Source organism: Colletes gigas, unplaced genomic scaffold, assembly GCF_013123115.1.
Source record: "Colletes gigas isolate AHSC1104 unplaced genomic scaffold, ASM1312311v1 Colletes_gigas_Sc00026, whole genome shotgun sequence".
In the NCBI taxonomy this organism is placed as follows: Eukaryota; Metazoa; Arthropoda; class Insecta; order Hymenoptera; family Colletidae; genus Colletes; species Colletes gigas.
Window position 1 is genome coordinate 712,409 of NW_025106655.1, and position 26,090 is coordinate 738,498.

Sequence of the window (26,090 nt, forward strand, 5' to 3'; positions counted from 1 at the left end):
GTTGAGCGTGTCGTTGGATGTAACGAGTTATAAATTCGACACTGTAGTGTTTTGTATCTGTATATGAGCACAAACACACTTACTCTATTATATGTTACTATAATAGAGCCGCGTTGTGGTGACTTACGCACGGTTAAAAATAATGGAGTCTCGAAAATTGGTTTAAACTGCTTATTAGGGCTGTGGCTCGAATACGGAAGTGGATGGACAACAGTGGTTCGCTATAAATTAAACGTGAATAACTATGAATGGGGGAAAAAATATTGTTTCTTATGAATTGAGTTGTTTTTTAAACTGGTCTATTCTTTGTTCATACGTTGATATATTTAGGGGTTTAAATTAGGGAGGAAAGTTGTCGAGGGTGGCTCGTTGGAGACATGGGTTCTCGAGTGGTCAGCACATGGAAAACAAATACAAAACCACTACATGTGTTTCAGAATAAATGCTTACGGGTAATGTTAAATAGAATCAGCTATGAAAGAATCATAATTCTTCATGAAGCATCAGAATTTAAACATCCTTCAATTATTTTCATAGATAGATACTTTTTAACACTTTCTGACACTTTTAGATGTGTCTTTGTAACGTTAATATTTTGCAAAACATTATTTGATGTGAAATAGCTAAAATGTGACCTACGCCACTATGTCTCTCAACCCACCATTTTCGAAACAGTGGAATAAGTCCATCTCACTCCAGAACTTAACCATCCTCCAATTTTTATATACAGACATTTCATAAGACGTTTCTAAGCTTGTAGAAATATAACTTTAATATGTATCTGAATTTTTTAAAACAACGAACGCAAAGCATCCGCCATACGGTACCAACGAACATGTTCCTAATCGCTTAATAGGTTTAGTGCGTTAAAGTGTTTATAAATTTAGTGAAATAATTGTATATTAGCGGTCAGGGACGTGGTAGGAAGGTGAGAAACGAATTTGACGCGGCTGTCCTGCGCAGCAGCCACGGCCAGCTAACCCTCAAATGGCGTTTGACCCGGTCCAACCGTGTCTGGTAGCCGGAGATGGTTCGAACGTACGCCTAGGGATTATTTCTGGTGCGTGAAACGGTCGAGCTACATTCGATTTCGCTCGTACGCGTACACGGGACGCGCTCGTTAACCCAGAAAAATCGACTTGGCTTGTAAGCGATCCGCGGGCGACTCTTCCTCTTGTCGCGCGCGCTCGTTCGCGAAAGGTCAGAAGATTTCGCAGGCCAGAATCGCGGCACTTCTGTCGCGAGGGCACTCGACGGGATGACTAATCGTCGGTGACATTATTTCGGCCCACGATGGCGCGGGATTTGTTGGTTAGAATTCATTGAAAACTCTCGGTCCCGCGCGTCCGCAGTGTTTGTTTCGTCACGCGTAAGTAAGCGTCCAATTAACTCGCCCACGCGGGGCGGCGCAATTTGCTTGAAACGCGCGGCGCGAGCGGAAGAAGGAAAAGGAAAGAGACTCGCATAGAAAAAAAACCCGTTATTAACTCGTTAAATTGATATTTACGAATCGCCTCGATATCTTTGCTAATTTCGAGAAACTGATCCGCGGTCGACTAATTGAACGGGTTGTCGGCGAAATTTTCGTTACAATCGATGTTATTTATTTACTTGTTGAACGGCTCGACGGTTTCAAACGTTCCGCGAGCATTAATATTCGAATGCTCGACTGGACAAATATTTAACTACGGTTGAAGGAAGAATGTTTCGACGAGGTCGTCGCTTAACAAAGTTATAAAAATTTCTCCGATTCTGTAGTGAAATCACGCTCGTTTACGCAACGAAGTACAAACGTAAAATTTAATTGTGCTTGAGAGAAACGCGTACACACGTTTCACCGGGCGACAATTACGGATTTCCTGGATGGAAAGAAGTGGCGAAAGGTCGATTGTCGAAGCAAATTGGTCGTCTTTATTCTTGAGAATCTACGGTGGACCGAAACACTCGATCTAGAAACGAATGTACGGTTGCAGGCTCGAGTCTTGCTCGTAAACCTCGTTCATTGCGTTGACAATTTGTACGTCACTTAGTCAAATAGTTTAATATTCTAATGTAGAAGTGTCCAGGTACTTGAAAATACAAGTCGAGTTCAGGCAATTTTTAATATCCAAGCAAACTTGATTGGGCGAAGTTAGATCCTGTTTGGACTTATTTTGACAATTCTCTTAAAAAGATATAATAAATTGTATCGACAGTGCATTGACTATGATGACCAGCATGGTTCTCAAAATTATACAGGGTGTTCGGTCACCCCAAAATAAGACGAAAATCAAGAATACCAATTTGTTGATGGAGGCTTCGTTAAAAAGTTATTAACGTTTAAAGTTCCACCCTTACTGAATTTTTTTCTCCAAAATGCGCAAGATTTCAGGGGTATATCTATTCGCCAAAAATGATTGCAATTGACCCCTGCAACCGAAAATAATTTTTCCATAACGATTTTGAAATTTTTTTTCCGTCGAAAAATTTCACACCTTCTCGAATTTTTATCTAGAAAGTGGGTAGGATTTCGAGAGTATGTCTATTCACAAAAAATGATTGTAATTGACCCCCGCAACAGAAAATAATTTTTCCAGAACGATTTAAAATTTTTGAATTTAATTCTTAATAACTTTTTAACGAAGCTTTCATTAACAAATTGGTATTCTTGATTTTCGTCTTATTTTGGTCTCCAGAATCCTCCATTAAAATTTTTCCCAGGGGTGGTCGAACACCGTGTATAGTAAAAGTGTAATACTGTTAAAAGAAACGAGCCATTTACGACGCGAGAGATCAAATTAATGTAAAGAAAAAGAAGGAAAAAAAAAGGTGAAGGCGGAATGCGTATTTACGAACGTGCATTTAGATAAAACGTACTGATATCACGATCACGTAATGCGAATTTTAGTTAGAATTGGCGAACCGTTTATCGAGTGCGTTAGCGAAAAGATAAAATCTTGGTGTACGTACAACGTTGGCGATAACTCGTTAAAATATTAATTCGCGGAATAAAATAATTCGCGTCTAATTGTGAGGTTATCGTTCAATAAAATTAACAATGAGAACACGTTATTGTCGCACGAACAAACGCGAGTGCACATTGCACCGAGAAGTTCTTAAGTTACTTGGACGCCACCGTAATCGTCGATTGCATATTACTCGACATCACGTGGTTATGCAGATTATCTCGCGCCACGCGTCTTTCGTTTTCCATTGAATCACGGTTTCGTGAACCGCGGTCGTAAACGTTAGACGAAATATTCGCGGAAAAACAACGTGCGTGCCAACCGCTGTAAGCTACGAGATCGTGGAATCGTAGAGACCGGAATATTCAGCACGCATCGTGGGAAAATACGAGAGTAGATTTGGAAATGAGGAATTTCGTGATATCGCTGGAAACGACATTAGCGCGTATCTTATGAGATAGCCTTTTCAAAGTACAGTCCACGGTCCATTTACGGGCTCTATGGACTTTTCTATGGTGCGCCAAATCGACGCGATCGAACGGTCACGCTCGATTTTCCCGAGAATTTACACAATCTCTGGCAAAAAGCTTTCGATCGTACGCGTAAAAATAAAGTTTACGAACAGTTATACTCTCGAATTGTAAAATATTATTACACGTAATTGTAACTCGTCTAAAATGTCTCTAAGAAACTATGGCTAACTACTAATATAGTTAAGTGTTTCTATCTCGTACCATTTTCTCGTTAAAAGGTACGCGGTGGGTTTCAACGCAAGACGAACCTCGAATGGTGATCATCGTCGATACTTGTACATCTATCGAGGAGGTTCGGTATACGATTCGAGCACTCGTCGCGCGTTTTTCGTGGAAAGAGAACAGAGTATAGTCAGCTCGAATCCGTCTCGTTTCTACCACCAGCATCGTCTCTCGCGTATACTTACGTAAATGGACGAATGACCGCGTGGTTATCAGACGAAAGCCGATGTAAGCACATACTCGACGGCCAACGAAACAGATAACAATTTTTATCTGACCACCCGTCTTCGAACCATCATTCTCTTTCGCCTTCGGGACGCCAATACACTTTGCCATTTCGTCGGTAGCCTGATTTTCAGCTTTCTACCGCGACACGGTATCCGGAAGCTCGTACACGCTTCTAATCGGTATACTTTTTATCGCGTAATTATACACGTATCCATACGTTCTCGTTAGAAAAACCGCAAAAACATTTTCTCGAGAGTTGCTTCGATATATGGACGCAATATTAAGTAGGCGAGTAGTCAAGCAGGCGATATATTTTGCAAGCTTAAAAATGGAAGATACACGCAACGTATCAAAGCCAACAACAATGTCTTTAAATGGAGCTCTTTCGTATACGCGAGAATCTCCTTACAAGGAACGTCGTGCAAGCGTTATACTCCAATTTTGATGAAACTTGGTATAACGACAGAACATTAAAATATATTAAACACGTATTTCTTTTCAGATATTCGTGTGTAGGGGGTGTTTTCCACCCTCCAAATATATCTCGGAGGCCAATGCAGGTAGAACAAAATATTCAAAATAAGAAACGTATGGTTTTTCGTGGGCAATAAGATGGTGTAAATGAAAATATCGAAAAGTCATAGGTGGCTCTACTGTTTTTGCTTTTGCAAATATTTTTCATCAGATTTCTCTTAACTGGCAATTAATCAAATTAATCGACAGACACTTTTCCAATTTTAGAGTTTGCATAATAATGAGAAAAATATAAAATTTTATTACACACTTGCACATCTAATCCCTTCTCCCTAAATACGAATATATGCCAGTTATACCAAGTTTCATCAAAATCGGAGTACAACGCTGGAGTAACGTTCCTTATTAGCAGATAAATAAATACGCATTTTGCAAGAAAAAAAAAAAAAAAAAGAAAGAGAGGTTGAAAATTTCTCGTTGTTGCCCGAGACTACCGGTACCTGCCATTTCGCGTTCTTTGTTGCGTCCGCCTTTGTCTCCAAATCTTCTGTTTGTTCTCTCTTTCTCCGATTCGTAACGTTCCCCTCCCGTTTCAACTCGCGGTTTCTAAAATCTTTCTTCCTCCTCGTCGACTGTGAAATCTTCCCTCTCTCGATCTTGCACTCTTTCTGCCTAGCCGCAGCTGTTTCCGTCTGTTATCTCCCTCTCTCTCTCTGACTGTCTCGTACTCCCCTCCCCCCCCTCGACCCTCTGCTCGGCTCCCCCCTTCAGCAACCTCGCTCGGTTCGAGCCCGCAAGAGAGTAACTCGACTCGACTCGGCAGTCGCGGTTAAACTCGCGCGGGAGACGTTTCGCGCGTGATTTGTGCGACGCGTGCATTATTCATACGCGACCGTTGTGGAAAAAAAGTGTCGCTTCCGTCGTAACGGTCAGCTTTTTCGTTCGAACACCATACCGTGGTTCGTTGCTGGCGCGAAACTACGAAACAGGCGCGAACTTGATCGAGATCGGATCGCCTTGCACGCAACCGCGTCCACATCGAATATCAGCGAACTGTTTACTACGCGCCATCGAGCAAACGGTCGGGATCTCGCCGCGATAAAAGATGCTCCGACAGATATTCGCGACGCGGGTTCCGCCATAGCGCACACGCTACGGTATCCGTCGAGCCTCGCGCGATCTCTCGACGTTGATCGATGCCCGTTCGATCTCGAATCGAAGTCTGGTGACACAGAAGAGAAGGTAAACAAGAGGCGCGTGAGCGCGCGCGCGCAACCGCGAATGCACGTTTCGTGAAATCGTGCCGGATGTCGGGTGACATCGATCGACCGGGTCCACGAAATCGAACCGTCGGAAGAAGACACGGCTCTTTTCTCTTTCGGATGGAAAAAAGCCTCCACGCCGGGCGGAGGGGGATGCTCCGTAAATCAGAGCTTCCCGTTCGTACCCTTTGTCGGATAATAATTCGACCGGAAACGGAGTAGCGCGGTACAGTTTCGAAGTCAGCTGTTCGAGCACGGTCGATGGTTCTGCGAAACGATTTTACGAACGCGATCAAGTAGCGTGTTCGAACGATCGTCGAAGAGACGGAGGATTCTGCGAGGTGTTGATAATTAGTGCCACGTCTACGATAGAACGGTTCGATCGGTCGTTGAACATTCTCTACGACTAACGATCGTCGCCGCGATGAACGAGTGACGCGCGTCGAGGGAGGCGCGCAGTTATCGGATGGATCAGCGGGACGTCGGTTTCCGTCGGTCTCCGTTGAAGTCTCCGTCGCGGACGGTTAGTCGTCGCCGCGGCCACGTGGGTGTCGTAGCGAATTTGCGTCGAGAAATCCGACCGCGTACGTGGGAGCGATCGTAGGAAACGGGTTCGTTCGTCGTGCGAATTCCACGGCGGGCCGGAAGTGACGAGAACGACCGCTTCCTCGAGAGACGCGACGTCGACGTTTCCCTGCGAGGCGAGTCGCGCTCCAGGCCGACCGCACCGGACCCCCGGGTACCCGGACTCCCGGCGACCCGTTGCCTCGACGTACGACAAAACAGGAGGGGGAGGAGGACGGAGGAAACGGCAGAACGAGGAACGAGGATGACGCGGTCGCGGTGTGGAATCGCGGCCTGTCGGCCGACCGAGTGTCCCGCGAGACGCGCGATCGGTCCTTGAAGGACGCCGTTTTCGCGTCCCCGGAGGATGAATTGTTCTCGAAACGACGTGTTCCGCGCGAAACGAGCCACGCTCGGTTCTTACACGACGACGATATTGGTTATGTACGTGATTGCTCCACTTCATCGAGGCGCCTCGCCACGGTCAGCGCACGATTATGCAGCTGAAGAAAGCGATGCTTAAGATATTCGATCAATGTGAGTCGACAATTTTTACGTTCCTTTCCCCCCGTTCTTTCCACCGGCTACCTCTCTCTCTTCTCTCGTCTCTTCGTTTGGTTTTTTTTTTATTTTCGTTTTTTTCGTCACGGATTATTGTTTCCCGCCTGACCGCGTTAAAACCGATTTCTGACGGGTGAAAGTTCCACCGGGAGTTTCGCTCGACTGTCGCGTTTTCTACGTACGCCGGCGAGGTATCGTTCGTGATAAACGACCGTGGAATAGGACTTATTCGAGGGGGGAAACCACCACGACTGCTGAAAATAAAGGCAATTTTCAAGAATTTTTTGGCTGTAATCATGAAACTTTTTCGGAATAATATTTCATGTTTTGGAAAGTATGTTTCTTGAACTATTTCATGTAAAAATTTCGTATGCAAATATTAATTATTACGGCCGTGATAGGAACCAGCGTGTGAAAAATTTGTTGGAAACTAGCAGACGTGTAATTTTTCACTGAAAGTTGTGAAACAAGAGGGAATTTTCTTAAACTATTGAATTTACTACCTTTCATCTAGAATAAAAAATCGAATTACATTTTGTTCGTAATAGTACTAAGCGTTATTTGGAATAGGACTTATTTGAGGGGGGGAAACCACTATGACGCTTGAAAATAAAGGCAATTTTCAAGAATTTTTTGAGTGTGATCATGAAACTTTTTCCGAATAATGCTTTATGTTTCCAAAAGTATGTTTCTTGAACTATTTCTTGTAAAAATTTCGTATGCAAATATTAATTATTACAGCCGTGATAGGAACCAGCGTGGGAGGCCTCCAAAAATTTGTTGGAAACGGGGCAGACGTGTAATTTTTTACTGCGAGTTGTGAAACAAGAAATCAGGCAATTTTCTTAAACTAGTGAATTTAGTACCTTTGATCTGGAATAAAAAATCCAATGACATTTTGTTCGTAATAGTACTACATGTCATGTGAACTAAAATCCTCCTTAAAAAATGCAAAATTGTCGAAGATACACGGCCCTGAACACAAAAAAATGATTCTTGCAGTAAACTTCTAATTTAATTATGCAACATAGTTTAAATAGTAGCACTATTATGAACAAAATATTTTTTATTCTAGATTAAAGGTCAACATAAGGAATAACATTTATTATTTCATCCAAAGTCGTTAAAACGTAACGAAAAAAAAATATCTGTATCTTGAAATGTTAAACAATATATGTGGAAACTGACGAAAAGTTTCATCAGAGCCTTATGCTTTCAAAAAATTGTCAGATATCTTCACCCCTAAATATCAGACTATTTTATAAATATTCGAAAATAACGAAATAGGTATACCAGCGTTCGAATATCGTTATACGAAGCCGTCTGTATAATAATTATTATTGAATCATCGGTCGATCGTTAAAAAGAGCACGATGGAACTTGGCGAATTCGAGAACTATAATTCCGTTAAGAAACACGTGGGAGAGAGTTCGGAATCAACTGTTAAGACTAATGACGTTAAAATCATAGTCTACTCCGTGTTTTTGCGTCATGTGTATATCGTGTTTATTTTTTTCTTCACTAACAGGTATCATGTTCGATAATTTTTTGCTGCTGAAACGTCGTACTTGAAGATCGACCTAATTCGAAAGCTATGATCGAGAGACCAAGGTTCGCGAGAATCAATATTTCATATGGATTTTTCTTTTTCGGACAATTAACTTGTTCGAATGACTGGAAACGGTGCCATTTGTCACATATATTAATTTCGAATAACGAGTTTAGCCTAATTTTACTTATCGCTGTGCTTCGTATATCTGCGTAATTAATGACCCGAATTCAGACGGAACGTAAATCGCCGCGTTTTCTCGTTAAGGCCACGCCGATTATTATTTTATTCATAAACGCGGGCCTGAATTTTTCACCGCGCCCCGGACGTTTTATATTCTTTTCTCTCTCTCCTTGTTAACACAGTATTCCACAACGACCAGAAAGAATCTGATCGGGACAACGTAATACGAAACTTGCACAGTGCGTGCCGTTCGCACATTAATAATGGGTATCTGAAAACGTGTGCTGCTAATTGCTGTAAAAGTAAAGTAACTAGTCCTGAAGTTGGAAAGTGGTGAGAGTACTGTGTAATTAGCCACGTATCTTGTCTTGGGGAGGTATTATTAGCGACATTAAAAATGTAATTATCGATTAAAAATCTTCGAGGCACGGTGTATTACAAGGATGGCTCCGAGTACACGAGACAAAGTGAATCTAATATTTTTAAAAATGAATTAACCCAGTAAAACTTCGAGATATTATTTATATTCTTTGATACGTATTACATTTCCATTCTGTTTTTTCGTCAAAGGTCAGAAATTAAAGTGAAAATTGTTTATAATAACTATGATATTTAACAGCATAAAAGTCTCACGCTATTCTTATTACGTTCGTATGGTATCGATAAATCCTTCGTTTTAATAATAGCTTGGTGTCTATGTGACATTGGATCGACTAACTTCGTACACTTATCCATTAGCCCTTGAAACCATAGCTTCGTGATTTCTTGAAATAATTCATTTTTATTAGCGAGCAACCGTGAACCCAACAGTCGTTTTATGTAATCCCATAGACGTAGCATGGCAGTGTTTCTCCAACTCCGTTTTCTCACAGATCATCCAAAGTGGAATTAAATCTTTATCTTATCAATCAAATTTTAAACTGTTTCAAAGAACGTGTACAATACTCTAGATAGATCTAAATAGTTTCAGATTTGTTTAGATTTTGTATGATGACGTTAAAACGTGGATCAAAGATAGCCTTTTTAACGTTTTAATAAAAATATGCTTTTGTATTTTGGCACTATGTTCTAGTATATTCTACTGTTTAGAGCAATATTGTAATAATTATAACGTGTTATGATACAGTCCATCGTGCTTTTTTCCATTTGTTGGGTTATTATTTATGGTAACTTGTGTAAATCTGAAGTTTCTTAACTCTTGCCCGTAAGTGTATATCAACGCCGCGCTCGAATAATAAATTATTCGTGTAATCTCGGCTGTGGAACGAAGTAATACTTACGCGGAGCACACTGTTCGAAGCTGCGCTCTTATCTCGCGCCTATCGTTTCCTCAATTTCCTCTCTCCGGAAGGCGAAATCTAGCCGGGTCAGTGGAATGAGCCGCGACGGAGGCTGCATTCCTCAAAGCAGCGATTTCCAAACTTTTTGGTAGCATTCCCCTGTAGAAAAACGAGAATTTACACTCTGCACTGCGAATACGTAACGCGTACATAAATATAGAATCGCAAAAATCCGCATCCCGTAACGTATTCCAGTAATTTCCTTAAACTAAAACACAGTCGAGAGGAGCGTTTATTAAACGAAATAAATGAAATGTTTAAAATTATAAGGTAATGGGTATCGAAAGAAGGTCATGTTACAGGTCGTTGAACTTGCCTTGGTGTCGATTGCAACGTCTCATTGTAACAAACAGGTGTTGATATGGAGAAAATGATGACCATAGAATAACCTTTTGGACGACTTCGAAGGGATCTTTTTTAAAGTTGTAAATCAGGATCATCTCTCGATAATATTTTTCCAAGTCAATTGAAAGTAACTGATTGTATATTGAAAATAGTACATTTCGTTGTGTCAGTTAGCAATTGTCTAAACAAGTAATTATAAATTGCATAGTAAATGTCTTACGCGCAAAACGAAGTGTTTAAACACGCGTAATAACAACACGAAAAGTAAATAAAAATGATTAACGCTTTAATGGCCACACGTATCACGCGAAGACCCGTTGTTCGTAGTGATATTGTAGACGAAAGTGAGATACACGAAGATGCTAGGAATATTATTATAAGGAATTATAAATGTATGATGAAATGGTGGCTGATACAGTAGATCACGCAAAGGTGACAGTGGCCAAAGTCTGCTAGCTCACAAACTCACGTGTTCGTGACAGCGGCCGTCAAAGTGTTAAAAAATTTATTTTGTATTCCCAAAGGATAGTTGAGTAAACCACGAAAATGAATTGTAGCGCTGGGTGTAACGTTTGCTTAAAAAAAATTAACAAATACGGTTAAATTTTGCAAACGTTTACGCGAGACTGCCCCCTTGAGCGTCACGCGATCTTAGAGAATGTACGATAAGCGAATAACCGTCGAACAGGTACGCTATCGATAGGTCGATGCGCGATCGAACGGGCAATAAATCGAATCGCGGAGGTGCAGGAGCGTCGTCGTCCCCGCGCGAGAAAAAAGGAGAAAGAAAGCACGCGTCAGCGTCGTCGTCGCGTACCGATTGAAAAGTTTCGTGCGTTCGAGCGGAGGAACGGAGGCGTATCACGGCCCGCTGGAAATGCAGCAGCTTGCTCGAATGTCACGTACGAAAGTATTGTATTTCGTATAACCGTTTCTTCCCCCGCGCGGAACGACCGCCTCGTGTGCAATAAAACGCGCGCGCGGCGCATGGACGAGCGTTTCTGAGCGGACGAGGCGCGTGCACACGAGGGACTTTTCAGCTGGCACGCATGCGTGCGTAACGTGATTCCTTCGTGCACAGCATGGGCCCCATTAATGGCCCCCAGGTCGTAATAGCGTAATAGCTCGACAGGTTACCAGAAGGTATCACGAATACCCATAATCCCTTTCGGATAACTCGCTCCCCCGTTACGACTTCGAGATTAGCTGGTCGCGACCAACCTTCCAGGCCCATCTTAACTTTTCCACCGTCCTACCAACGCGTGCCAATTTCGACGATTTCAGCCGCCATTTTTTCCATCGATTCCCATATAAGATCTTGAACGGGGAAATATTAAAAAGTAATATGTGTTTCATACGTTCGATAGCTATTTATCTTTTAAACTTTTTAAATTTCATTGCAATGAAAATAAATTTGTTGTTGTTAACTATTTCTTTAACATTGTATTAAAGAATAAGATTTATAGCATCTTGGCAAAAGAATTACATAGGTAAAGGTTTTTTGTATTGTTGAAGTACAAAGTTTACATGTATAACTTGTATTTTAAGGACAAAATGATTTAAATATGTTTGTTTGTTAAACATGCTACAAGTTTCAGGGCGATAAGACGCACGAAATTTTATCAGCTTTGAATGTCTATACAGGGTGTTCGGCTACCTCTGGGAAAAATGTTAATGGAAAATTCTAGAAGCCAAAAGAAGACGAAAATCAAGAATACCAATTTGTAGATGGAGGCTTCGTTAAAAAGTTATTAACGTTTAAAGTTCCGCCCGTACTGAATTTTTTTCTCGAAAATGCGCAGGATTTCGGGGGTACGCCTATTCACCAAAAATAATTATAATTGACCCCTGCAACCGAAAATAATTTTTTTAGAACGATTTGAAATTTTTTTTTTCGCTGAAAAATGTAGGCACCTATTTGAATTTTTTTCTCGAAAGTGCGTAGGAATTCGAGGTTACGCCTATTCACCAAAAATGATTATAATTGACCCCCGCAACCAAAAATAATTTTTTCTGAATGATTGGAAATTTTTTAATTTAATTTTTTAATAACTTTTTAACGAAGCCTCAGTGAAGAAATTGATATTCTTGATTTTCGCCTTATTTTGGCCTCTGGAATCTCCCATTAAAATTTTTCCCAGGGGTCGCCGAACACCCTGTTGCATATCAGTAACCGCTCTTTATATTTAAAAATTTCAAGCGGCATTTGATGCTCTGATACGTATACAATAAATGTGTCATAGGGCAAGGAGCTCATTTATATTTCAAAAATTGAAGATTTTTAAAAAAATAACAGTTATTGAACTAACGAACGATCGAGAATAGGGTTTTAGCTGCTCCAAGCGACGTGTAGTGCCAGATAAAAATTGTTCTATAACAAAATAAGGCGATATAGGGTTTCATATTTCCTTCGAAATCTCCTCGAGATGTTCTTTTGATCTTGCGCGATGCTTTCGTATTCGTTATTCGAACTCCCAACGTACGAACTCAATCGGATTTAGGTCAGGTGATTGTGAGAAAGTGGCTAACGTAAGGGGAATATTATACAGGGGCCAGTGATGCACTATCAAAACATATGTATGTAATTTAAATCACTGTTCCGGTTAAAAATTATAGGTATTTTCTGATCCCAATTCGTTGACATTTACTTGCAAATATACAGTGACGAACATATACTTACAAACATACCAATAATCATATTTTCATTGTCTTTATTATGGTATCAACAATGATTATACTCATACGTTTGAAGTATACTCCAACTAGACAAATTTTGATCCAGAATACTTCTTGATATTACAATTTATGCATACCGTATGATTATACAGACCTTCTCATTTTTATTTTGAATTTTTATCGATTCCTCCTTGCCTTGCAACGCATAAAAACAAATAAAAGATCGTACGATGCATTAAAAGTTTTAGAAACTTTAGAAGATTGGTTAATTAAGGGGTTGCTGCAATTATACCTTCTTTTATCATTCTTTTCGAGTCATCTTTAATTCCCCCCAGAATGTTCGTAAGCCGCTGCTCCGCGACGAGAGACAAAAGCGATAATAAAATACTAAGTAGGTTTGTTTGAAGCGAAACTTTTAGCAAGTATTATATAAGCTATGCACTGATAGGTTCCTTTAAAGTATACCCTTGCTGATAATATTCAGTTGCACCAAAGTTCTAAGCACTTTTGAAAACATTGCTGAAAGTCTTCTAATGAGAGGCTGTTGAGCTCCCCGGGCACGTTCGCATTAATTGCGCCAACGTCATCAAATATTCTTCCTTTCAGCTCAATTTTGATTCTGGGGAATAGAAGGAAGTCATGAGAGGGAGCTAGATCAGGGGAATACGGAGTTAGAAATTCGAAAAGACGTTGCACAAAGATTTTCGGTCAAACGACAATAAACAATGATCCTTTGTAAAGTTTTTTATAAACTCAATTAAAATCCATATTATTCGAGATAGTTTCAGTCCACGTTACACACCTACTGTAACAAAAACGTGCACATTAAGAAACCAGATATTTTCATCAAAACCAAGCAACGAATAACAGATAACAATACGAAACAACAAATCATTTATTCCGCGAAGTTGCGAACGAAACGTTTAATCGAAAATGCATTTATTAACCTTTCGAAATACTCGGTGGAACAGTGTTGCTCGAAAACCAATTAAAATAATTTAATACGAAAATTTCTCGCAATGTCTTCTGTAAGGGCACAACTATAGATAAACTTTGTTCAAACGACTTGCATCGTTCGATTTACGCAGTTAGTCTGTGTTTACGTTTAAGAGAAGGCACGACTGCGAAGAAAAGTGAGTTATCTACGTTCGCGCGAGATAAAATTATTTTCCTGCGTAAACGCGGCGAGAGCTATCGAAATATCGGTAAAACTTGCATTTCTCCACAGTGAGGAATATAATAAAAAAAAGTATGAATATTCTAGTTAACCACAGTTCACCCTCTCATACGTAAATAGATAAACAGAGGTTCGACTCGAGCGAAGGTATTCCAACGTGGTGGGGATTGCTCGTGGTCATATAAGCGGACAGATTCGCGGTCACTTAAGCGGACACTACTGTACTGACAATAAGAAAGCAACGATATATACTAAGGGAAGCGAGAAAACGTTGTTTTGCTGGTTGTTACTAGTTATTTACTAGACCGTGCGTATCGCGTGATTTTTACTTTGGTCGCGACGCTCCCGGAAACGTTTCAATTTCTATTCGCGACTCCGTCTGCCGGAAGAGTCGTCATTTTCGTCTGCAGCAACGATGCACCGTCGTTTATCATTTCGCGGCGAAGAACAAAATATTTGCTCCCTGTCAACAGAGCCGACGAGTTCCCCAACAATCGATGCACAATTGCGATCTCGTCTCGCTTTTCGGCCCGATTCCGTGACGATTCGGTAAACAATTCGATCGTTCGTAACATAGTTTTCGCACGTTCGTTTCTCGATTCGTTCCCTCGCGAAGAGAGCTCGACGAAGCTCGAATTAAACGGTTCTGTTGCGCGTGTTTGATCTCACGATCCTCGAACCTAACTAATTTATCGTTGGCAAGTATACTCGTGGAGCAGTTTTCGATGCTTTGAAAAGAACGTCGAGGCTTTTTGAATACGTTTGCTATCAGTACAGTCTTCTAGGTGATTTTCACAATATATAATAATTAAAAAAAGATTAATTATGCATACGCGTGATGTGCTTCGATGACGATGGGTCAATAGTTTGATTGACCTAGAAGTTCAATGTTCTCGAACAATTTCGATGCAATATATGCAATTTAAAGCAACTATTTTCACTTGTATATTCTCCGGGCTATAATGAAATTTCAAAATTAATCTTGGAGCGACAACTAAGATGCGTAATTAGGGGAGGGAATGCCGCATTCGTAATTGGGCACGCGGCGATATTTCATAATCTTCCAAGTTACGCTCAAGGTGGAACGATACGCTAAAAAGGAATGAAATAACTCGAATAGTATCAAAATACACACGATAACGGATACATAATATTTATTCGTACGCATAACGATAACATCCTGTCAATTACGAGTGTCTCATTTAATCCATATCTTTTTACAACAGATTGGTTTTATGTTTTTACAACTTCGAGTGGAATGCAAACATTTTTTGTTTGCCTCTGCTTTAACTTTCACAATTTCGTGCATAATCGACCCAATTGCAACGATCGATCACTGGACAAAATCACAAATTTATTTCTTGTTTGTTTACTCGCAAAAATAATAAAAAGTTGAATAAAAGGAGAGATATTCTTAAATATATTCTCGTAATTGCTTCGAAATGTTTAAAAATTGTTTTTGTTTAGATTATCGAATGCACGATTTGAGTGCCATGTAAATCGAGGATTTAGGAGTATCGACGAACGATTGCTGGTCAAAATCGTAATAAAGTACAGTGGCGAGGTCTCGGTGCTTCGCGTAATCGATGTTGTTACGCAATGGTATAGCGACGGTTACCTTGGGCAATACAAATACGCGACGTTATTCGTCTAGAATGCTGGTTGTCTCAACGACCAATCACGTGTGACTACGGACGTAAATTTTCAAACGTTGTGCACGCAGCGTCTTATGGTTTTTCATTAACGTTATCGTCGGGCTCGTTGTTGCGTTATTTAATTCAGCGCGATACGAGCAACCGAACCGTACGGAACGATAAGACCGATCGATGCGTGTCGATCGAACCTTTCGCTTATTTTAATTCAAATTTATCATTTAGTCGCACGAACCCACGGAATTTCTTTCCTCCGTAATATCGTGAAACATTAATACTTAGTCGTACGAATAAAACTTTTAATATTTAAACAGTCCAATATCAGTACAAATAAGGAAAGTAAAAGTGTAAATAATTGTCGTTCCGCGTATCGTGGATGAAACGATTTTTAATCAAATTGTCAAATAATTGAGAATATATTTCGGTAGAATTATTCAGGAAAAAATTCTGCACGTTATTTTTACTGTTTTAAATATACGAACACTGGTGACATCTTCGTACATTAGTCGATTATCAGGTGCATACAGATAAAAAGTAGGAGTGAGTCAAGATTGAAAAATGTCCGGATCGATGATTCCCAGAAGATGATCAATAATAATCTCCATGGATTATAAATATGTATACATGAATATTCTCTTACTTCATCGTTTCGATTTCTGGCTCCTTCGCAAACAACAGATTTTTAATTTACGGTAGACAGTGTACAGCGATACGAGATAATTTTATTACAGAATATAATAACACAGCAATTACAGAATTATTTATACTGGTGGTTGTATTGTTCTCAACGAAAACAGTTGCCCCTCGAACAACACGGTTTTTTTCTCGTAATTTAATTAAATAACTAAGGATTCCTCCTCGAGCACTTCCTGCAACGTTGAACTTTACATAGAATACATTATAAAATACGTTACTAAAATTAGATAGTTTTAGAAATCTGCTCAACACCCACGTGCAAGGCATTTAGGTGTTTCACATTGTCGAATCAAGATAAGAAACTCACATTACCTTACGAAATGAGTTATGTTCCATCCCGCAAAACAACGAGCATTGTAATCACAGAGTAGTTCTTTCGAACTGAAAAATCTTTCGCGCATTGGCCTGCAGCGAGTACAAGCTGCTAGATACAATTCGAGTTCGTCCTGTAATTTCGATGTACCGTTGTCTACCGTTCTTACTCGCAGAACAATATGATCGTAAACCGTCACCAGCGCTAGACACTGTCTCATACTTCTTGGAATTAGCCACTTTAATTAACGCAGAAGTTTCCGTTAGAAATCTTCGTTCCGGAAGAGACACCTCCCTCTTCTCCTAGGACTTTGGTTTAAGAAATTTCCCCAGGAATTCACTGTTCAAAATGCATTTCAGTTTTAGAAGCACGAGAAATTAAAAACTACAAATTCTGACGTTTAAAACGAAACAGATTTTTCTTCCGTTTTTCAACTCGAGGCACTTGGAAACATCGAGAAACGCGTAAACGATATATCTCTTCGCCTTTACGTTCGAGGGAATAAAATAAAAACTGCGAGGAACAACAATTCGTTCGTGATCCGCAGCATGCGTTCCGACAGTAGCTATGATTCATTGTCGAAGCGCGGAATAAATTTAAATTCGCAATTTCGAGAACGCTCTTTCGTCGAACGTTCCTCGAAATTACGATCTTTCGGCGCGACGAGGAGTCTGAAAATCGAAACGCTCGTTGTATCCGGCGTGTACGATTTTGGATCGCGGTAAACATTTAATCTTAATTTCGGGTCCATATGCCCTGATAATCTGGAAACGTTCCAACTGTTTTGTAATTCCAAATTTTGGATCGTTCACGGAAATCGCTGACCGTAGATTCTGTACACGTAGATCGATCTACGTTTCGCAGGTGATACGATATTGAAGAATGGCCGACGAAGGACAATAAATAATCGGAGAATGGGATTCCATCTCGCTGGGGGGCTCCGGTCTGATCGTTCTTTGCTTCCTGAGGACTCCCGTATTCTTTCTTGGGAGTCGTGTTCCTTTTTCTCGCGAACTAGTTCGACGATTTGGAAACCGACCAAAGAAGTTCGACGCTGGAAGATTTCATAGAGCGTCCCGCGGATCAGAAAAGTTGCCTCTATCTTGTTATTTCCGAGACGCGTCTCGGATTTCGAACTTACGAAAGTTGCGCGCAAGAAACATTGTGAAACGCAAACTGAATTATTCTTCTTTTATTAATTGGTATTTCGTGACAAATTGGTCCGTTTCAGGGGCTCTTAGAGAGGAAGTATCCTTATAAATTATGTAGATCAATTTTGAATTGTCGTAAATCGATTAAATTTACCAGGAATTAAATAATAAAGAAATAACGCAAACGATTAACAAACATCAGTTTTACGTTATAATTTACGTGATTTCGCGATGTCGGTTCGTTCTTATTCTGAATTTGCTAAGTGTCCGGCGGCTTAAGGACGAGAGTGTACATATGGAATATTGATCATCTTCTAGGAATCATCGATTTCGCTCGGTGCAACGGTTCATCGATATACGTGATCCGATAATCGGTGATGAGGGTGTGTAATATTTAAGAGGTTATTTCACCGAGGGAATTTGTAACAATACTATACGCCTAATCGAAACGCATTTATTTCCCATAAATAATACATACGGATAAGCTTTCAAAAAATATTTTTTGTACTTGCATTGAACGGTGGAAAAGAGAATTATTCTTATATCTACTCTAACGGAGTATGGGAACGAATCGAGTCTTTGTAGCAATTTCCGTGGGCGTGGTGTTACTCGATTATTATGAATGATTATAGTTTCAACGCGTTCAATGGGCCAGAAAATAGTTGTTCCTCCAACTAGTAGCGCCGCCAGTGGAGAAACGACGAAACACAACTACTATATGCGCAATAGATCTCTCGCGCAGATATAGTAGTCGTGTTTCATCGTTTCTCCGCTCGCGGCGGTAGTAGTAGGGAGGGCAACTATTTTCTAACTTATTGGTACACGGAAGGGCATCGAATCACGAGGTTAGGCTTAGATTCTAATAATCGAGTCAAATATATCAGTAACCATCGGTAATCACGTTATGCAACTATGTATTCCTGGTTAGAATAATAATATTTAATGGAGTTCTCAACTATTCGAATATCTATAAAATATTCGAGTAGTCACTTGAAATTGTCATGTCCTTCGAGGGCATCCTTGGGCCACGAATATTTATTTAAATCACAGCGTGGAAATGATATGATTTTTAATAGATAAACGAAGTATTTGGTATTTTATTATATTCCCAGTGACATTGGCGTTACTTAGAACCGTCGAAGCAGTAGTTTATTTCTGGTAAACGTTTCTAAAGAAGCATCGTATGTTCGAGGCATCGTGAACATCGCGACATGGCGTGAATAGGAAGTCGAGTGTCGGACACCAGTAACCGACGAGCCACCGAACCGAACGTGTTAATGTTTCACCCCTAACTGGTATCCTGAAGTATTCCAACATTTCTCAATTACCGACCTAAATATCATACGTTCCAGTATTTGCTAAAGTATTGCTAATAACGAACCCACAAAAAGGTTTCAAGCGATCGTTTATATCAACCCTTAAAGGTTCAATATTATTAAAATATATATATATATATTAAATGGATCGTTAAGGGTTAATTGCAAAAGTAACCGATGGAAACCATGCATACAATACACAATAAAACATTTTCCACAAACACACCGAGTTCCAATATCACCCAAATTTCACCACGAATATTTCGAACGTTCCCAATGTTTATAAAAATGTTATTATCCACGATAGAAATAGTATCGAGTTGCCGTGTCTCCCGTTAATTTTTCAAGCCTGCACTCTGGGGTAGTCGGGGGTGGAAACGTCGATAAGTCGTCGAGATGAACAGAATCGGTTTTGTCGAAGGCGTGGGAAGATATCGAAGTTTCGTAAACGATCGCGAAATTGATCGGTCGGGGATCGGTGTCGTCGTAAAAATTCGCGACACGCGGTGCAATTTCAACCCTCTCGCGGCTCCGTAGCGCTGATTTACGGTCCCCGCGTGCTGGCGGCGCGGTATGGAATTCGGTTCCGCGGAATTTTCGCATCGCGGAGAGAAATCGGGAGCGTTTGCGAGCGGAGGGAACGCGGTTGACCCGGAGTTAAACGAGAAAGCCAGCAGCCCGGTGCTTGCGAAGCTTACGAGCAGCTTACGCACGCACACCGACTGTCGACCGAGTTTAATATAGCCGCGTGTCGTGCCGCGTTCTCCTCTTGCATACCGAAAGTGGACCTCGACGACGGGCCACCGGGACTCCTGCCTTTACTTCGTCCGTGCTCTACGCGTTTATTTTTCCCTTGTCGATTCCGTCGTGCTAGACGGTACGTCGGCGTTGGAATTAAAACGGGAGATGTCTCGGTACGATGTCGCGCCTATGCGAACCAGATGCGTTTCACGCCGTGATTTTACCGCGGAGACGCCTCGGGACAACCCGTGGCTCGTTGACCAATCGTAAAAATTCAACAAAATATCGTTCGCACCGATAAATTCACGGACTTTGGACGCCCGGGTTTCGAGCAAACTTTTTCTGAAATTAATTAGAGTCGTGTTCGAGCGTTCGTGCGAATTGACTTTGTTCATAAAGATATTTAATTCTGAAGCTTCGTCGAATTGGAAGGCGCGGTTATCGGTAAAGGATCGAAAAAAATCTCGAACAGTGCAATAGCCGTGATCCTTCGATCCTTCTACGAGGGTTTACATCTTTTTTCTCGTAAAAAATTCTATTTTTGTGAAAATTATCACACATACGTTATTCAGTTACAATTTTTAAGTTATATGTGTCTGCAGAAGCATTTATAATTCTCAATCCTAATGTAAACAGTGGAGTGTTTATTTTCTCAATTCGAAGAAATAAGGATTATTGCATATGTTTTATCTGCAACTAATTCTTCTACGAATAAACGATAACGTTGCTCGTTTTCAACGAATTTGCAATTCACACCCAGATATAAAAGTTCGATTTCGAAGAATTTTTATTCCAAAGTGTCAGGTCGGATCAACGTTTCCGCGAGGTTTCATCAAAATCAGAGAGTTTGACAGTTCTGCATTGTTTCCCTGTTTCCCAGGCGCGGTTAACCGTTATTAAAACTTAATTTCATAACACGACGCGTAGATGGTTTCGTACCCGTGTTGCTTTTTAGTCGCGTTCCGTCGCAGTCTGCATTCTCAGCAGGACTCTACATTTTACGGGTAAACTTATTATTCCTCGCGACGGCGCGATTCGATAAGACTGAAAGGAATTTCAAAGACACGCGTTGAAAGTCCACGCTGAGAATGTTTAGAATACTAATTGCAGGCTTGAATGAAAATTCCATCGCAACGTGAACAAACGCGGCCTCGCGTTTCCGCCACTCTTTCTACAAATGTACGTATTCCGGGGTTCGTTTGCAGTAAAACTGTTTTTTCTTCTTTTTTTAAAACAGAGATTACGGGAGCTGTCCCTGTGCCGTTTCGCGCGAATGTAACATTGTTAAGAACCGAATTACAATAACGGTCTCGACGAGTTGCATGAAACTACGATTTAATTAAAATTAGGCAAATAGAAAGAGCTCGTGCAGTAAATAAAATTGTATATCAGTATGCACGATGACTATGTATTTAACAAATATCTTGGCGCCACGTTTCCGTAACCTCCCGACGACGCCGCTCCGGATCACCGGTAGGCCGTTGTGATAACTCTCGTGTTAGACAGCGCACGATTGCACGAGCAAAAAGAAACGAAAAAGAGGAAAGACAAACATGCACGCTCCAAGAAATGTATAACGGCACCGCCTTGTCGACAACGACACCCGTTTAGCGAGCAAACCGAGCATCAAAATTACGTTATTTATATCGCAAGTTTGACATTTCGACGATATTAATTTATCGCTCAGATTTTTGCATACCACGGTTATTTAACGAGCAAGAAGGCGAACTCTTTGGTCCAGATAACGTTGAAACGAGGATTCCTATACTCTTAACATCATTATTGGGTCTATCAATTTTTTTGTTCGCCGTGGTGGTGGTCACTGAGTAGACAAGGAGTATCGAGTTTAGTTTAACAAATAATTCGATTTCTTCTCTTCTCATTTCTTTTTTTAACAAAAGTTATGGTATTCAAAAATCAAAGTGTTACTGGTGGTTCCAGTTTTCTATAATGATACGAATGATGTTAGATCTAGAAATGCAAAAAAAAAGAAAGATGGAGACCGGAAAGAGGAACGACGCATAAAATTTCTGGATTCGGTTTCCGGCGCGCGCCATTTAAATGTCAGATTACCGTGCGCATGCATATGCACGCAGTCGTACGAGAGAAACGCGAGTGGATGCAATGCTCGCATACGTTGTACCGTTAACGGTAAGCGATCTAATACATTTTCAAGGTTCTCAAACGCATATTTTCGCCGATCTCATAGAACGTCTAACGCGCCAAAAATTACAACCGCCTTTTACTTTCACGTTCTTATTATACAAATGATACATAACCATACTATGCGTGTTACTTTTACGCGTGGAAACTTATCGAAACACTTGGCACGATTAATCGCGATAGCGTTCGGATACCATTGATAGTGGGTGGTCACGGGTAAGCATACGAATGACGTGTGCGTTTAATACCGTGCTTACTTTAGAATGGCAAATATAGCACTACTCGATAGGGTTTCAGATAGATACGTTAGGTTAACGGGGAACGGACAAGACGTTCGATCAATTTTCTGGCGAACGAACTGTAGGTAAAAATAATAAACAGATTCCAACGCTGCGAACCAGCCGTTTAAGCTTGAAAATCATTTCGTTAAAATGATTGGTAACAGTATGGTAGAAATGTCATATTTTTAGTAAATTATATTCTTTATATATACTTATTGATATTGACACGATTCTTCAGTAGGCAGCTAGAAAAATTAATTCTCAAGATTGCATGTCGAAGACAATAAATCTAGATAGGGGTCTTGAATTTTAACGAGACTGTAAAACTAAGTTCTATATCAAATTGCAAGTATGCTAGTTTCCAATTGTCTAAAAACAAAGTATTTCGTGGACAATTTGAGGGGTTTGAACTGGGTTCTGGCAGTCGATGCGTATTTATACAGGATGTTCAGCCACCCTTGGGAAAAATTTTAATGGGAGATTCTGGAGGCAAAAATAAGACGAAAATCAAGAATACTAATTTGTTGATGGAAGTTTCGTTAAAAAGTTATTAACGTTTAAAGTTCCGCTCGTTCTGAATTTTTTTCTAGAAAGAGGGTAGGATTTCGGGGGTATGTGTATTGACCAAAAATGATTGTAATTGATCTCCGCATCCAAAAATAATTTTTCCAGAACGATTTGAAATTTTTTAATTTTTTCTAAAAATTTCACATATTCGCGAATTTTTTTCTAGAAAATGGATAGGATTTCGGGGGTATGTCTATTCACCAAAAATGATTGTAATTGACCCCCGTAACTGAGAATAATTTTTCCAGAACGATTTGAAATTTTTTTTTTCCATTGAAAAATTTTACACCTTCTCAAATTTTTTTATCAAAAATGGGTAGGATTTCGAGGATATGTCTAATGACCAAAAGTGATTGTAATTGACCCCCGCAACCGAAAATAATTTTTCCAGAACGATTTGAAATCTTTTTTTTCCGGCGAAAAATTTCACACCTTCTCGAATTTTTTTCTCAAAAATGGGTAGGATTTCGAGGATATGTCTAATGACCAAAAATGATTGTAATTAATCCCTGCATGCGACAATAATTTTTCCAGAACGATTTGCAATTTTAAATTTAATTGTTAATAACTTTTTAATGAAGGCTCAGTTAAGAAATTGGTATCCTTGATTTTTGTCTTATTTTAGCCTCTAGAATCTCCCATTAAAATTTTTCCCAGCGTTGGCCGACAAAGTATGTGACAAAAGACAGTTGTGCATAGAAACGCTAAAATCAGTATTGCAACTTAACAATACAAGTGATAATGTACAAATATACATAACATGCGACAAATAATGCTTTGAGATCGTCAGTGAAAGTGATTTGTCACCTTTGTTGGCCGCTAGAATATTTTCACGAGTCGGTCAAGTGATTTTGGGGGGTGGACGAGCGTCCCCAGGTTTCTGTATGATCCGGTGTATCGTTAAGGGTTGAAAGCAGAGTCCACGCGAGACGATAGCGGAAAGAAATTGGTCAATTTGCGACGCGTTGGCAGGATTCGAATGGCAGAACGCTCCGCCACTCGAACGAACGCTTTCTTCTCGAATCGTCTCGTTTCGATTTGCTTCGATTCTGCATTTGGCCGGGCGTCGTGAGCGTGCACGCACGACTACGTACGCGGACAGCGAATCACAGGCAGAAAGAGATTATGTTAGTCGATAGTACGGCAGCTGCTCAGCTGGCTACCAGTGACGTACGAAAGGGGGCTTTGACGCACGGTAGCCACTCCGGAAAAACAGAGACCGCCAAAGAAGAAGACTCGCGTAGTCGACCGTAGGAAGTCGCGAATACGGAACCGATGGAGGAACGGAGGACTCAAGGGAGCAACAGTGAAGAAATTTAACAGGCGAGCAGGAAAGATACAGAGTCACGCGAAAAATTTCTCAATTGAATCGTACTCGAAGGAAACTTGGTGATTTTAAAAAAATGATCACCGAGCAAAACTTGAAGATTTGAGAGTGAATATTGAAGGCGATAAGATGCAAAATCAGGGAAGACTGGAAACGTAGGATTTAATTGAAGAGATGAAAAGGAAAATGCATAGTCAAGCTCTCTCGAAAATGAATAAAAACAACGCACGACAATTTGTTTGCAATGTTTATCCGATCAACTGGTTAGTCAAGATCTCATTTGTTCAACTCGAAATACGATGGTAGGATTCAAATTTAAAAATTTGCATTTGTCCATTGCAACTTACGAAGATCTAACTTTGCTATCATATGAAACGAGACGATTTTAAAAAAATAAAATGTTTTATGAGATTTCGATGGAAGGAGTTCGTGTAACTTAGTAAGAAGCGTGGAACGGATGTATGGTATAGTTTTTCATTTACGAGCTTTCGAAAAGGTCCTCGTTTTTCCGTGTTCGAGCTAGAATAGCCCCTTTTAATCGAGACATAGCGGCCTGGTCGGAGGAAGGAGGTAACGAGTCAAAGAAACGGACAAGAAGGGAGCAAGATACGAAAAAACGGTAGCACTGAACTTGACACGACGACGAAGTACCGTGGCCTTTGCGGGAGAAGAAGAGGACCGGTACTACCGGGGCCACGAAGAGGAGGGGTGGAGACGTTGAGGGCGACCGGTCGAAAAGCAGGTTTTTCGGTGGCCTGTTCGTATAAATTCGAAGGTTGGGTGGGGGGCCCCCAACGGATACGAAAAGAGATCGACGCACGAGACGCAATAAATCCTCCTTCGTCCGTTCGTTCCGCTTTTCTGTCCTTTCCAATCCCTTCGACCTTGGCGTGATCGCAGTTATACGATCGACGTTGGGAATTAACATGACGCGACCCAACTTCCGGGTCCTAGGCAGCTTCTTCCAGGAAATACACAACCGATTCCTGCGGTCCAAAACGATCAAATTCTCGTCACGATCGTACAATTTTCTCTGCAGAATTTATTATTTAGATATTAATCTAATCTTTTGTTCGTTAAACAAGTTCAACACTTCGGAATGCTTTCGTTGACATGTGGACTTAATGTAAACTTGTTATTTATATATTTTATTTTATTTCATATCAAAGTAATATGACAACTGAGAACCATGTTGCAACGTATAGTGTACATTGGGCAAAATCGAAATATGGAAATGGTAATAACGTGACGTTGCCGGATTTTGAAATTGGAATTTATGTATTCATTTCTTTAGTTTTGAAAACCAGAAGAATGAAACAAAGAACGTAACGTGCTGTTTTTATCGATTTCTTTGGCGCAAAATTCAAAGTATTCGGGTGCTCGATAATTTTTTCTACGTTGTACGAGAATATATGAATGCATGAATTCGAAGCAGAGTATTATCCAACGGTATAAGCGAGAAAAATCTCAAATTTAATCGATATTCCCGTATAACAAACAAAATCAGGCTCGAATGGCTTTTTTCTGAAAATTCTCGAGCGTTAAATAAATTCAACGATCGGATTTAAATTCGTCGTGATAAAATCTATGAGAGTCGAGGGAGCAATTACATGGATAAAGGTCGTTAGAAAATGTTCAGCGTAGATTCTCAAGGCAAACCTGGAAGAAGTAGAATGGAATACGGAAGGAAAGATGTTGAGAGTAAGAAGGGTGTGCATAATTTATGAAGAAAAAAGTAGGTCGACGAATAAAAACAGAACAAACAGTAATAGGGTAATGCAAGCGGTCGTGGACTTGACACGAAATTAACTTGATAAAATCTTT

At 40.4% G+C, this 26,090-nt stretch overlaps 1 protein-coding gene across 2 annotated transcripts in view; it reads left to right on the forward strand.

The window, feature by feature from the left end:
- The window catches only part of LOC122401629 (dual 3',5'-cyclic-AMP and -GMP phosphodiesterase 11), a 94,716-nt gene that overhangs the window by 42,118 nt on the left and 26,508 nt on the right, over positions 1-26,090 (forward strand). The window contains exon 1 of one of the 2 annotated variants that reach the window (XM_043403867.1): positions 3,626-6,765. The exons of the other annotated variant lie outside the window; for it this stretch is intronic. Within the exon in view, the coding sequence (XP_043259802.1) occupies positions 6,726-6,765 (40 nt within the window). The 5' untranslated portion in view covers positions 3,626-6,725. Of the gene's footprint in view, positions 1-3,625; positions 6,766-26,090 lie in introns of those variants that run through there. 2 annotated transcript variants of the gene reach the window in all.